Source organism: Alosa pseudoharengus, unplaced genomic scaffold, assembly GCF_046254945.1.
Source record: "Alosa pseudoharengus isolate Yale_2024_CS ecotype anadromous, Long Island Sound unplaced genomic scaffold, YU_APseudo_1.1 YU_APseudo_1.1_scf_5, whole genome shotgun sequence".
Taxonomy (NCBI): Eukaryota; Metazoa; Chordata; class Actinopteri; order Clupeiformes; family Clupeidae; genus Alosa; species Alosa pseudoharengus.
Genome location: NW_027468837.1, coordinates 38692136 through 38707727, shown reverse-complemented (window position 1 = coordinate 38707727; position 15592 = coordinate 38692136). Strand labels below are relative to the sequence as shown.

The 15592-nt window shown below is 47.5% G+C and overlaps 1 protein-coding gene across 3 annotated transcripts in view; it reads left to right on the top strand.

The window, feature by feature from the left end:
• Nucleotides 1–15592, top strand: part of ptprga (protein tyrosine phosphatase receptor type Ga) — a 235713-nt gene that overhangs the window by 128885 nt on the left and 91236 nt on the right. For all 3 annotated transcript variants that reach the window (XM_076269267.1, XM_076269266.1, XM_076269268.1), the window contains 2 exons: nt 4931–5113; nt 7766–7914. In XM_076269267.1, coding sequence (XP_076125382.1) covers nt 4931–5113; nt 7766–7914 — 332 coding nt within the window. The remainder of the gene's footprint in view (nt 1–4930; nt 5114–7765; nt 7915–15592) is intronic.

The window sequence follows — 15592 nt, the reverse complement described above, 5'->3', positions numbered from 1 at the left end:
TATTCCACTGTTGCCACTTGCAATGTGTGCATTTCCTGTTTTAATGGAAACATTTTAATTACTACAACGGTCTTGTTTGTAGAACTACTTTCCGCCACATACTGTATCAACTAATTTCTCAACTTGCAGGAAAAACTGCCGTTACTAGTTCTAAATAGATGGTTGCTATGGCCAAAGGCCGGTTGTTAGTTCCATCTCTACCGTTGTCAAGCAGGCATATCGCAGGATTCTGATGAACTTTAGCTTTGAAACATCGCTATTTTACTTAAGCTACTGCCATCCAACTAGCTAAAATCCACCTCCGTCATATGCTACAATGTTGTTATGTTCTGAACGTCTATATTTTATAGCTGGGATGCAACGTGAAAATTCATTTAAACTTCATAAGAAGTTCTGTGAATTAATCATACACCTACTTCATAAGTGTGCAAATAACATACGGTTAATACACGTTCTAAAGAACGCAGGACAATGGGAAATTCCACCAAGCAGTGGAATAAGTAAGGGATAATGTATAGAACGCCGGTCATTACTGGGAAAATAAGTCCCGACAGGGCGAACCGGACCCCGACGCGCAGCGGAGGGGTCTTGTTCCGCCCTGAAGGGACTTATTTTCACAGTAATGACCGGCGTTCTATACATTAACCCGCTTATTATACGGCTACTTGCCAAAACGAAATAATAAACTCCCCACGATATGACTTTAGCCTACATAACCTAGCCTATTTGTTACCGTTCATGGTGGCATTTGCTGAGAAACAAATAGTTCGCAACAACACATGCTGCTGAATTTGAATCAAACATTCTTTAGAACACAGCTGATCAACCGTCTGCTTTCACGTTCGAATGAAGTTCCAGTCCTTGCAGCTCCAATGTTAACCATAGACCTATTTTAAAAAAAATACTGTGAAGCCAAATCAGCGATCTTATCCACCAAAAATATTTTTCAGTGTCTATACAGTAATAATCTTCTAACTGTGAAAATGTCAGACCCTATTTTGGCTTATTTAAAAAAATCGAAATTGCTCCTTTTGTTTCATACACGGGTTTCCCGTTTACCAACAAAACTAGATGCGCACGCAGCTGTGAGGCAGAAGACGCTTGGTGGCCATCCACAACGTTACTTAAAAACTTAACCTAAATAGTCGGCTGCTGTAAGATACAATCGGATTTTTTTGTATACCCCTGTTGTCTCAATGATAATAACATCTCATTTCAGACTATATTTCAAAGTTTGACGTTCATTTGGATTATTAATATAACATCGTATTTTGTCATTTTTGGCGAAGACATGCATTCCGTTAGGGATATTGAACATATTTAACATTCTCTAGCCATCGTGATTTCGAATTGGTGCAGTTTTCAGCACAAAAACTCATGTTATTCTTTTGCTCTTTTGCATTGCTCTATGCTGTTCTGTGGTGCTTTCTGCCTCTTGGTTGCGCACGCATGTTTTCGTGACGTTCCATAGAAATCCATGTATAAACGAACTACAAAAAAGCCACTTTACCCTTCAACGTTACTCACGGTAGCATGGTTTGTTTATTAGCCTGGTTAGCATTGCCACTTAACACTTACTGCCAGCTCTTCATGTGAGTAGAAGCACAACACCAGTTATCCAGACATAAAGGTTATCACCACGCGGTTTACATCACCTTCCGTTATTACAAAAATATGTAAGCCAGTTAAGGAAATTGCCGTATTGATCAGTTAGAGATTAAGAGCCCAAACCTGTGACGTCACATGCAACTGCAGTTTGTCATCACCATGTTACGACAAAAACTCAAAACAATTCAACTGATCCTAAAAATAAGGTATGACCATCACTTGAAGCAATAGAGGTGACCCCAGTGCCTAACATATGGAAGGCATTAAATTAAGATCTCAATGTGCACCGAGATATATTTTTTCTAAAAAAAAATCCCATCCCCTCCGCTAAACTCTAGGAACGCAACCACTAAATGGCGATGAGATTACTTTCCCTCCCTATTGACAGCGGTAATTATATGTTTGCAGCGGTAATTACATGAATATATCTTACCGCTAGAACTTTGGGAAATCCTATTCAAGTCAATGGAGCGTTCTACTAGCATTGTGAAGAGCCGTATAATAAATGATATTATCACCCGGAGAGAAGAAATACTCTTTTCTGATTGGCTGGCGGGATGGCCTTTAATTCTGAATAACAGGACACCGTTCCATATCAATGCTTATGAATGGTAACTATAACAACCATAGTAGGACTACGGTTGCAGGCTTCGCAACAATGGAATCAACTGTAAACAAGCGAACTGTCCATGCTATCGGAAGTTGTACAACAAGCTGAACTTGAGTTTCTTTTTAAACGAAACCGCGTGTTTCCTTTGCTTTACAGTGGCAACCGGGTGATAAGCGGGATAACGGCCTTCGAGGTGTGTCCAGTTATACGGAATTAATGGACTTGGGCGGATGCAACTCCCCTCCGCTGCGCGTCGGGGAGTTTTTTGCCACTCGCCCTCGTCCATTAATTCCGTATAACAGGACACCTCGGCGGCCGTTATCCCTTACGTAGCCTATAGTATATTATAGTTTAGTATAGAAGTATATATTGTTGGCAGTGAGCACTTTTTGAGTCTGGCTCTGAGGTGGCTCCATTTGCAGGCTGAACTATTTGTGTTTGCATTAGAATCCATCAGGGTGCTTGTTGTTCTTATTGTTGTTGTTGTGTTTTTGTTGACTTTATTTGTTTTTGTTGTTTGTGCCTTTGTTCTCCTCCATGATTTGTTGTGCGTAATGCGGAGCGCGCGCTCTCTCTCTCGTTTAGATGCAGCGTGTAGCCCAGTGGTGGTGGCGGTGGCGGCTGCAGAACACTCGGCGGGCTGCATTAGAGCAGTGAGCGATCGCCTCGCATCCCGCTTCCAGCAGAGTCTCTCGCTCTCGCTCTCTCTCTCGCCGCCCGGCGAAATCTATAGCTCATGCACTTGGATATGAAACCTCGTCCTCACCAATCAATAACCCCCAAGGCTACCGCAGGGGCAAAAAGGAGAGGACGGTTCCTAATTCAATGAGGCAGACATTACCGAATACCCCCGGATGCACGCAGGGCACGGGTAATTGCGGACAAATTCATTTTAAAGCCCGGTAGCTGCAGATTGCTTTCAATTAAGAGTGCACTTTAGCAGGAGCAGGTGGAGGATTCAGGGAAGCGGTTTGCAGCTCCAGCCCCCTAATGCCCCATTGCCTTCTCCGCCTCCCCCAAATTACCCCACCCTATGCCCTCTCACGCGCACACACACACACACACACACACACACACGCGCGCGCACACACGCACACACTTTCTTTTTGGCAGGCTACGTGACCCTCAAGAGCAGAGTGAATAAAACGGAAGAAGGGATATGATGATGATGATGATGATGATGATGATGATGATGTGCTCTACTTATAGGGGCATGATAGCATAGCTCTGCTTGGCATCGCCAGCTTATATAGGGGCATGATTGCATAGCTCTGCTTGGCATTGCCAGCTCTGCCTGGCACCACTGACTTGCTTTCTACTGGCAGTAGAACCTACTTAAGTAGGCAACTCCATGTTTAGCTGTTAGGCTGCTGAAGGCTCTCGTCCTTCCTGATCAGATACTTCTATTTAGGTACATTAAGTGTCTTTTATGCACTCTTACTCAGATGTGCACACACACACACACACACACTGGCACAACTGTGTTTTACAAGTCTGGCATTTCAGACTTTTGGAGGTAGAAATACGCCCCTTGGCTTACACTGTTTCACCTTGCATTGATCTGGGCTGTGTGCGTGTGTGTGTGTGTGTGTGTGTGAGAGAGAGAGAGAGAGAGATATTGTTCGGTGCACTCTGTGCACTTTTTTGTGTGGAGGCCAGTGAGTGCGTGGAGCTCCGTGACATTTCAGTCTGCCTCCGAGGAGAGAGGCGCATCTGAGCACATTTCAGTCTGCCCCCGAGGAGCGAGTAGCTTCACAGCCAAAGCCACGTGAAGTTTAATCTCTTGCCATGAAACTGCGTCCCTTCTCTGTCACCCTTTAGGTGTCTAGGCCATGTGCTCATATCTACCTTATATATCTAGGCCATGAGCTCATATCTACCTTTTATATCTAGGCCATGTGCTCATATCTACCTTATATATCTAGGCCATGTGCTTATATCTACCTCATATTTACCTATCTAAGAGTATATATACTTATACTTATACTATACACTTCAGGTGTCTAGGCCATGTGCTCATCTCTACCTCATACTGCCTCTGATGTGTCTCAGCCCTCCACCACCCCCAACCCCCTGTCAATGCAGCTGGTCACGGTGCACACTATGTCTGCCTGGGTCACACGGGCAGAAGGCGGAAGGGGTTGTGTGTGTGTGTGTGTGGAGAGTGTGAGTGAGTGTGTGTGGGGGGGTGGGGGGGGGAACATGAAGGTCATTCAGCAGTGGCAAAGAAGTAGAAACAGGTGGGAGAATAATTTAATTCATGACAGAATGTGGCGTTCTGTGTCGCAAGCTGCTGTGTAAAAAGCGGCGGGGGCCAACAGTGCTTATCGATCGGCTCCCATATTCGTACGCCCTCCACCCCCCCGAGAGACGCATTGGGAGGCAATTGTTCCCGTCACAAACCCTCAAGGACGGATGCACCCAAAACGAATAAAAAAAAAAAAAAAACAAGCCGGATTTATTACAAAAAAAATACTAGACCCCAGCCATTAATCAATTCTCCAGCTGTCAGAGTTTGGCAACCGACAGAAATCCTTTTTATTTGTGTGTATGTTTGTGTGTGTGTGTGTGTTTGTGTGTGTGTGTGTATCGATGGACCTCCTGTCAAAATGGGACATAGACATTTACAAAAGGGGGAAAGGGAGATGGGATGCGTTTGATAGCTCGGGTCAAGAGATGATTGATTGATTTCCTGTCTGCTCTGCTCTGCAGGGACACATGGGCCAGATGGGGGCTGGACATCAGCCTATCCGGAATGTAAGGAGAAGAACCAGTCGCCAATCAACATTGTCGATACCGACACAAAGATCTCCATGGAATACCAAGAGCTAACCCTGGACGGGTTCGAGACAGAATCCTCGAACAAGACCTCAATGAAAAACACAGGAAAGACTGGTAAGAGTGTTTTTGTGTGTGAATTTAGTGTGTGCGTGAATTTGCATTTGCCTGGATGATTTAGTTGGTCTGTCCTTATGTGCTTGCATGTTCCTGCATTCGAGCAGGTTGTTTTCCATGCTTGTTATCTTTCCACCAACCCAGCGACAGACAACTGAGTGACGGCACCTAGCTGGCTCGCCAATATTTCCTCCTTCCCCCCTTCACATGGGCTTCTCAGTGCTAAGACGGGCATTTCTCACAATTTCCAATCTGTCACCAAGATGGATCGTGTGCATGCGCTGACTGCGAATGGGAGTTCAAACGTTCGGGAGAATCTGGGCCACAGGTGGCTGGTGTGCCCATTGACAGCAGTCATCGCAGGGCCCAGATGTCCCATCACACTATCCCCCAATCCCACGCTTTCTCCAGAGCCTCGCGGATTGTGACAGGGCAAAGCCTGAGCCTGTACCTCATCTCTCCCTGTGATTACCCTTTCCGTCACATCAGTTATCGGAAGCCATTTATTCTCTGTAATTGCTCAATAAAATGTGGAAGGCACCTGTTTGTGCCTTCTTGATGGTGCTATTCTCCCCAGACTGAGACCAAGAGAAGAGACGAGGATTTTGGTGCTGCATGTGCTCACAAAAATGCACATTCCCAGTTTGCTCTCTCTCTCTCTCTCTCTCTCCTCTCTCTCTCTCTCTCTCTCTCTGTGTCCCTGCGGGGGCCCTTGTGCTGCTAACAGCCAGCCATTGTGAGAGGAAGTGAGGGTGTCTCATCTGTGCTCGGATCATCTGTCCTCCCACAGGGGATAGGCCCAGGCCTCTGATCCCGCAGCCCAGCCGAGGAGAGGAGAGGAGAGCTGAGCAGCACTTCACTGAACAGGCACAGGGACTGAGAGGAGTGCTCTTCATTTTGGCCCAACTAGTCAGGAGAAAAGTACTTTTGCTTTCTCCCTCTCCCTCTCTCTCTCTCTCTCTCTCTCTCTCTCTCTCTCTCTCTCTCTCTCTCCCTCTCTCTCTGTCTCTCTCTCTCTTCATTATTCTCTGTATTCATCACTCTCGCTGGACAAGAGGTCTGGGGAGAAGTCGATGATGGACATCTGAGAAACCTCGAGAGCTGTGCCACCTACTTCTTGGCCACCTACCGCTGGGCCAAGACAAAAAAAAGAGTTTGCCAAATCCATCGGCGCACACACAGACTCACACAGACACTGGGATCACAGCCCCCGTCGCTTCATCCCTTGACATAATCTGTGCATTACAAGACAAATGTGCCCGTGTTGTGGCATGAATAATGGCCGATCGTGGCCGCCGTTCGCTCATATCAGATTTGCTCTTTTTTGTGTTTTGCGGGGCCTTAAAGAGTGTAGGATCAGGACCGGATCACTGTAATCCGAGCGTCCAGAAGGCAGGCCTGCTCGAGTGTTACCCCGAGTGCTGATTGGCTCAGGATGAGCACATGGAGACGGACCTCTCTGTGTGAAAGGCTCCCTCTTCTTCCCCAAAGCCAATAGGAGGACTCTCCACTGACCCTCCACTGCCATTTGTGACTGACACAGGGTCACTATGTAGAAATGTCTGCATTTACTTCAACTGTTCCCCCTCAAGAGCACTGTGGGGAGAATGCCATTTGTGACTGACACAGGGTCACTATGTAGAAATGTCTGCATTTACTTCAACTGTTCCCCCTCAAGAGCACTGTGGGGAGAATGCCATTTGTGACTGACACAGGGTCACTATGTAGAAATGTCTGCATTTACTTCAACTGTTCCCCCTCAAGAGCACTGTGGGGAGAATGCCATTTGTGACTGACACAGGGTCACTATGTAGAAATGTCTGCATTTACTTCAACTGTTCCCCCTCAAGTCAAAGGGTCCATGAAGATGTCAATCAGTGCCATGAAGATGTCAAAACAGGCTTGAATCCCTTGAGTGCGATTGAAGTTAGCAAGGTGGGGGATTGGTAGGTGTGTGTGTGTGTGTGTGTGTGTGTGTGTGTGTGTGTGTGTGTGTGTGTGTGTGTGTGTGTGAGTGAAGGGGATTCAGAAATTCAATCAAAAGAAGAGATCTGCTTGACAATAGGGAGCGTTGGTTTAGGGTCGTATTGGTTAATTAAACCCCCACTCCTTTTTCCTCTGTCCAATTTGAGAGTCTAAGTGCTGTTTAAAAAAAAAAGAATAAAAAAAATAAATAAAAATAGTGTGCCCTGCTCCACATATTCCACCTTTATTTCAGAAAGGATTTTTTTATGGAATAACAAAGGACTTGAAAAAGCAATTTGAAATGGTGGTCCGAGATAGCCCTTGCCAACCCACTGCAAATTGCTCTCCATTCGAGCTCCTGCCTTTGAGGCCAAGGGAACAACGGTAAAAGGCTGCATGTAATATTCGACTCATCTCCCTAAAGAGCCAAAATAGATAAACCCTTAATGCTGCAAGTGTCCTCAAATGAATCCCCTTTTTATTTGGTAGGCCAAACAGTAAGGCCCAGCTGTGTGCACACATCTATTTCATGTATGAGTCTCTTTGATTCACCGCAAATGTTTATTTTGTTTTTTTGTTTTGTTTATTTGCCCTCCCCCGCCCCTATCTTTCTATCTCTCTCTCTCCCGCTGTCTTCCTCCCTACCTTTCTGTCTTCCTCTCTTCTGCTCTATCCCTCTCTCCGCAGTGGCAGTTCTGTTGAAGGACGAGTACTACGTGCGGGGCGCAGGCCTTCCCGGGCGCTTCAAAGCGGAGAAGGTGGAGTTCCACTGGGGCCAGAGCAACGCCTCAGAGGGCTCGGAGCACAGTGTCAACGGACACCGCTTCCCCGTGGAGGTTAGTGAGCAGCCTGGACTGCGGAGTGAGAGAGTGAATGTATGAATGAATGAAAGGAAGAAAGGAAAGGAAAGGAAAGGGAGAGAGTCAGAGAGTCAGCAAGTCGGTGAATGAATGAAAAGGAGAGAAAGAAAAGAAGAGTTGGTGAGTGAGTGAGTGAGCAAGCGAGCGATTGAATGAGGGGAAAGGGAGAGAGTTAGCAAGCGAGCGATTGAATGAGGGGAAAGGGAGAGAGTTAGCAAGCGAGCGATTGAATGAGGGGAAAGGGAGAGAGTTAGCAAGCGAGCGATTGAATGAGGGGAAAGGGAGAGAGTTAGCAAGCGAGCGATTGAATGAGGGGAAAGGGAGAGAGTTAGCAAGCGAGCGATTGAATGAGGGGAAAGGGAGAGAGTTAGCAAGCGAGCGATTGAATGAGGGGAAAGGGAGAGAGTTAGCAAGCGAGCGATTGAATGAGGGGAAAGGGAGAGAGTTAGCAAGCGAGCGATTGAATGAGGGGAAAGGGAGAGAGTTAGCAAGCAAGCGATTGAATGAGGGGAAAGGGAGAGAGTAACGGTGGAGTGAGTGGTCGTCCGTCACCACACCAGGCAGGCAGGCGACTGAAGGAGGGCGTGCCAGTATCGATCGCGACGGAGCATTATGTACAGTCAGACCTCTCCAGCGCGCTCTGATCAATGGGCCTGGAACACTGTCCAGAGCTCGCTCCTCGGCTGGTGATTTAGCGTTATGGGCGCCTGCCACCGTTAACATGCAGTAAGAGGCCGTTTTTATGGGTCTGCATTCAGCTGGTCAACGAATCACACAGTATGCACGGCCCGCAGGCCTGCAGGCCCCCGGCGTCATACAGAGTCTGGGCCTGTTGCCACTTCTTTTTTTTTTACATCTCCTCTATCTAGTTTTAATTATAGCTTTTCAGTTGACCTTTTTTTTCATTTTTGCTTTTATAGAGGATAATTTATCCATTTATATGCATGAGATTATCTTCAAAGTGATCAGTTGTCAACACTACTGGACTATTTGTTTTAATTTTAGCTTTTGTGATTGATGCACTTTTCATTGATAATGTTTCTATTTATATGCATTACATTTCCACAAAATCATTCAATGTTAGTACTCTTCAAGTAGTGAATTATTGGCTTGATGAAAATGTGAGTGAGGAACTTATTTATCAGTCACCTTATCAGTTATGCTTTTGTTCTGACGGCAAGGCTGCTGATTTGCTCTGCCAGGAACAGTGTCATATCTATGATATTGATTCTGTCAGGAAATACATAGATTTGCAGAGAGTGGTGTCTGTGAAAATCCCTGTAAGTGCAAACACTGCGAGTGGAGCCTGTCTCTGAGTTGGATTAGTCGGGGCTGGCAGCCGACTCCACTCTGTAGTCGACACGCATTGCGAGGCCTAGACCAGGAGAATGCAGATGAGGCCACTATCACTTCACCTCCCGCATGCAGAAGGAGAGAGAGAGAGAGAGAGAGAGAGAGAGATAGAGAGAGAGAGAGAGAGAGAGAGAGAGAGAGAGAGAGAGAGAGAGAGAGAGAGAGAGAGAGAGAGAGAGACAAAAACAGATGGAGAGAGAAAGACCCATGTGGCAGCTCAGCTGAGATGGACACAGAGAGGAGAAAAAGTGGACAGTCAGGAAGAGGGAAAAAAGAAAAAAAGTTAGAAATGTGGGAAGAGAGAAGTCAAAGCAAAAGCAAAGAGCACAAATGGAGGTGCTGAAGACGCTCGGCGTCACACACACACACGTAACGGATGCCAGCTAGCTTAGCTGTGCTTGTGGAACGTTGGTAAACCTCACTCCCCGACGCCACAAGAGTGCTGCTGGCATGCGAGCCAGTAGCCTGGGCTATTGGCTAAATTGTTAGCACGCTCGCCTCCCGATCCGAGGTGCTGCTGTTCGCGGGTTCGAGTCCGGGCGTGTGCAGGGCTGAATCGCGCAGGTTCAACACAACGCTGGTTACACACGCTCGGCGTCATGTTTACGGAGGAGGCCTCAATCACCAGCCCACAGTCTGCCCTTAACAAGGCCCAATGAGTCCTACAGCTAATTAAAGAGGCCTCGTGTTTGTACACACACACACACACACACACCACCAACCACCACCACCTCTACCACTTGTGATACTTCATCATCAAGGTTCTCCTAATTGATCCACACTCCTGACAAATCACCTATTTGTCTGTGTGTGTGTGTGTGTGTGTGTGTGTGTGTGTGGTTGTGCTTGTTTGTGTGCAGAAAGAATTCATGAATGTTCAGACAGTTCTATTTACGCTTATACGAACATCTGTCATCTTTTAAACTACCCATCTTTAACACTTGCAACTTGTAACACATGATACACTTGCAACTTGTAACACACCCATCTGATATACTGGGCCTTTTGTTCATTGACTCAGTGAAATCAGGCAACTTAACCGTTGTGTCTTATATTTAGGACATATTAATGAAGCAAATTGTTTGATTATTTCAGTTCCACTTAAATGTTGGTGCACATTAATGGATTTTCATGCATGTCCCCGTGTCCGTACACTTCAGTCGGCTAATTCTAATTAAAGATAATTATTTTGTTTTCCGGCAGCAGGCTGGAGAGCAGTCATAATTGAACATGCACTTTGAAGGGCTATTCTCGCGCTTGATGGACAGGTCGGCTGCCAGAGATTTTGAGGCGAGTAGATGGCCCTCGACGGCTGTCCTCTCAGCTCCGCAGCTCCGTGTCATTACGGCGGGAGCCAACATCCTCTCAGCCAGTTCTCCCTGCTTCTCAAGCAGACCCTTCAAATGCCCCGCGAGCCGCGAGCTGCCCATGATTTTCGCTTGCATGAGGAGAGAGCGGGGGAGGTGATGGCCGGGGGGGGGGGGGGCACTTGGCAGGACATGAAACCCGAGAGAGAGCGAGAGAGAGAAAATGGACAGTAGAAAGTGGCGTGTTTCTGTGGCGATGGAGGTGGCGTGAACTCGTCCAAATCCTGTCTGTCTCGCTCTTGCACTCTCTCTCTCTTTCTCTCTCTCTCTCTCTTTCTCTCTCTCTCTCACACTCTCTCTCTTTCTCACTCTTGCACTCTCTCTCTTTCTCTCTCACTCTCTCTCTCTCTCTCTCCCGGGACCCACACTGTTTGGCCCCCTACTGAATAGAGAGCCCATTGGCGCCTCCTGAGGTGCGGAGCAAGAGTGTGTCCACTCCGCCTGCTTCTTTCAAGGGCTACTGAAGGTCTGGCCTCTGGTGCTTTTGTGTATGGGGTCTAGTCAGCGGCACTATTAAGGGAGAAGAAGGAGAATTACACTGAGAATTACAATTAATCTGTGATGTGGGTAACGTGCAGGACACAACCTTTAAACCACAGTTAAAAAGAATGAAAGGGCAAGGAGACAGCCCATTGTACTTACACATATTGCGTGGTGATTTTTGTGTGTGTGTGGTTGTGGGGGGTCTTTGTTCACTGTGTGTGTGTGTGTGTGTGTGGGGGGGGTTGTGGGGGGGTCTTTGTGTGTGTGGTTGTGGGGCTGGTCTTTGTTCACTGTGTGTGTGTAGTGTGTGTTTTGAGTGAGATGTTCTTGTGCAAAAGACAGGAAAAGGATTAGAGAGTGATGTTGCACTGTGAAATACGAAATACATCCCCACCCCCATCCAGAGTTACATGTGTGTATCAGTGAGATCCCACCAGGGGTCTGGTCAGTCGGGCTGAGACCCCTGACAGGTCATCCCTCACAGGCCAAGCCACCGAGGACCAGCTCTGGGGGGGGAGAATGGGAGATGGGAGTCTGTGGTAGTTTGTCACAACTGACAGAATAACCACTTGGGGCTGCCCTGAAGGCTCTATTACTGTTTACATGAACATGTGGTGTTAATGATAATGAAGACGATGATATTAATAGTGATGATGTTGTTAATAATAATTATTTTTAACAATAATAATAATTATTAACAATATTAATAATAACGATAATAATAATATATTCACATCTAATAATCTAATAGCCCTTTCTAAAGCATAGGGAACAATACAGTATAACAGAAGCAAGTGTAGGTAATTAAACTATGGAAGTACAATTAGCACACAAGCCCCATTGGAGTGTCTCATGCAATCTCCTCCAATGCCATGGTATGGCGCACATCTGTTATGGTGCTGCTGCAGACCGGCATCTCTGGGCAAGTGGTCAGTCTGTCTCGTTTTGCTCGCTGCTTTATGCAAGGCGTCTCATCTCTGTAGCTCACGCGTCTCTCCGTGTCTCTGACAGACGGACGATGTATTGCTTCTCTGCCATGGCTGACGCCTATGAATACGCATGAGGTGGTCGACAGCGAGAGATTTGTTGCGAAATGCCGTTCTCATTTTTTAAAGTCCCCTTGATGAATGATTTATGATTTACAAGCATTGCCATTTAGTAATTGTTCCCTAATAAGCCCCTCGAATTGTGTGATTAAGTGTTGGCCTGCTGTGCCTGTTCCCGCTGTTTTAACAGGAAAGCGCTGGTTAATATGCCAGGCACATCGCCTCGGATGTGTTGTAGGGCCTCAATCTGGCATCCATCAGACATGGCGCATTTATCCTAGCGCCACTCACATCTATGTCCCACATCTCGCTAAAATACTCCCACCACCCCCACACACCCGCCCACTCACCCAACCGCACCCCCACGCCACCCACCCGCCCACCCAACAACCACTACTATTACCACACCACTGCCCCCCCCCTTCAAGAAAGACATGGCTGAATGGCTCATGAATGAATTATACAGGGACTGAGAGAAAGAGAGAGGGACACACACACACACACACACACACACACACACACACTGCTGGTGCCGTCTTATCTGCTAATCTCCGTTACCGTCTGCACAGGCTCTTTGTTTCCGCGCCAAGGCGCGCACGCTGGCGGAGGTTAAAGGAAGAGGGCTCCGAGGTGGCACCGAGCAAATAGCAATTAACTCGCATCCAGCTCGCCGTGTCAGGGCCTGAATATTTGCACCGCGACTTTGATCTCATTTGTTTATTCGTCGCCGGCCCCACTCATCCGCCGCACGCCGCCGTCACACACACGGCCGTCACACACGCAGCCGCCACGTGGAACCCCGTCCACCCGACCGAATACGCCCCCACCAAACGTCCGCTACCATGCAGCCCCCCCCCCCCAAACGTCCTGCTACCATGCAGACACCAGTCATCTTCTTTTCTTATTTTTTTTTGACAGAGCTGTCTTAAAGATGGCATTTGCTGCTGGGCTGAGGGCCGAGTGTAGGCGTAGGCGTGGAGGACATCTCTCCCGTCCTGTCGTCACGCTATCTCGCCACACTTATCGCTTCCTCGCCGTAATCAGACCTTTTCTCTTTTTTTTTTTTTTTTTTTTTTTTTTTGGTGCTGCTGCTGATGGTGTTGGTGGAGCTGGTGGAGGGGAGGATGGTGCTGCTGCTGATGGTGTTGGTGGAGCTGGTGGAGGAGATGATGGAGGGGAGGATTGGGCATGCAGGATGGGACAGGCGGTGTCAGCTGGCAAGTGATCTCAGCGACGCTGCGCTTAGGTGGTAAGCAGTCCATTTAATCATGGCCCAAGCTCCGACAGGCTCCTGAGGCGGCCCCGCGATAAAGCAGCAGCAGCAGCAGCAGCATGAGCAATGTGTCTGTACAGCTGAGAGAGAGAGAGAGAGAGAGGGGGATAGAGAGAGGGAGAGGGGGAGAGAGAGAGGGAGGGAGGGAGAGGTGCACCAACCGCTATCCACCTGCACAGATAAGGGGCACAAAGTAAATTAACACACATGGTGGGGGGGCAAGGGAAGCAGCGTGTCTGCCCCCCTCCCTAACCACACACACACACACACACACACACACACACACACACACACTGCCGTGGGTATCACAGATAAGAGATGGCATTGATGAATTGAATTTTATTTCCCATCAGCCATTGCCGCGGCTGAAATAGAAAGTACATTCCAAAATATTATTTGATGCAAAAAGGAGATAATTTCAGTGCAAGACCCTGCGTGTGTGTGCGTGTGTTTAGTTGTATATGTGCGCGTGCTTTTATGTGTGTGTACTTGTGTGCGTGCGTGCGTGTGTGTGTGTGTGTGCGTGCGTTTATGTGTGTGTACTTGTCTGTGTGTGTGTGTGTGTGCACGCACGCACATTGTGGCTGTTTTGCTGAGGCGAGAAACGGAAAGAGCAAGAGCGTGATGGGAAATATGTGCGAACATATTGTCAGAGAGGAAACACAAAAATATACATGGCTGCCTATTGCACATTCATAGCATATGTGCTCACACTCCGTCTAACGCTCTGGAACGGAGTCACAGGCATCTCACTGTGAGCTGTACGCTGTGCCATTCCATGCCAACCTCCTGCCTGTACCCACATGGCATCTAGCACCCAACCTAAGCAAGCGGAACCCGTATATTTTACATGCCTGGGGAATGGTAGCCTATTGGGCATGGGGAAGGTTAGCGTGATGGAAGTTGAGGTCAGCCAGGGATGGGACACAACAGGCCGGCTGGTCATACAGTTTCACTACAGCACCGTCATTTGCTCTTGTTCTCCAGCCGTGTGCTTTCAGTGCACTGTGTCTGTGTCTCAAAGCGCACACTTCCATCAGTACTCTGCTACTGTGCACTGAGCCTGTTCTGCATGGGGAGGGGTAGCGTAGGCTACTCTGGAGGGTCAAAACAGTGAGGCTGGACATACCGTTTCACTGCAGCACCATCATTCACTCTTGTTTTTCAACCATGTGCTTTCAGTGCACCTTGTGTGGTGTGGTGCGGGGTTGGGAAGAGGACAACACAATAGAAGTTTCTAGAAGAGCACGCATGGGAAATGGAGAGAGAGAGAGAGAGAGAGAGAGGAAGGACAGCAGTAGGGGAACAGAAGATGGAATGATGGAATGTCAGGCCGCACTCTTTGGTCCTGTCGCCGCCACACTTGAACCGGACGTCCTCAGTGCACTCGCGACTATAAAGGAACTTGACACGCCAACAATAGGGCTAGTGCCATTAGCACAGCAGTACTATATGTCTGTGTGTGTTTGTGAAACTGTGTGTGTGTGTGTGTGTGTGTGAGACTTAGGACCCTATCTTGCACCCGGCGCATCGTGGCTCAAAGCGTGACGCAACTCTTTTTCATATCGTACACCGTACACAGTCGGTGATGAATTTTTCGCCATGCGCTCCACTTTTATTAAACCTTGCGTCCAGGGGTGTGGTAATTAACAACATAAGGCGTGATCTGGCACTGACAATTTGTCTTAAATCTTAAATCTCATCTGAAATTAAGGTACATTTTCTTATTCTACTTATCTGTTTTTTGTCTTCATTTAAGAATTTTAAGTCAAATAATCTTACAAGAAAGCTCAAAGTAAGTATCTTTATACTAAAAACAATACTAACTAGATTTTTTATCTTAATATAAGATTATAACACTTGCATGTGTATGTCTGAGAGGGAGAGAGAGAACTGAAAATGTGTGTGTGTGAATGCTCTGGATGGGGGCGTAGCTAGAGCTGAATGGGTGAGTGGTTAGTGAAGGAGAGCGGGCGTTTACCTCAGTGTGGGGAGAGAACTGATGTGTGTATGTGTGTGTGAAGGAGAGCGGGCGTTTACCTCAGTGTGGGGAGAGAACTGATGTGTGTGTGTGTAGGAGAGCGGGCGTTTACCTCAGTGTGGGGAGAGAACTGATGTGTGTGTGTGTGTGT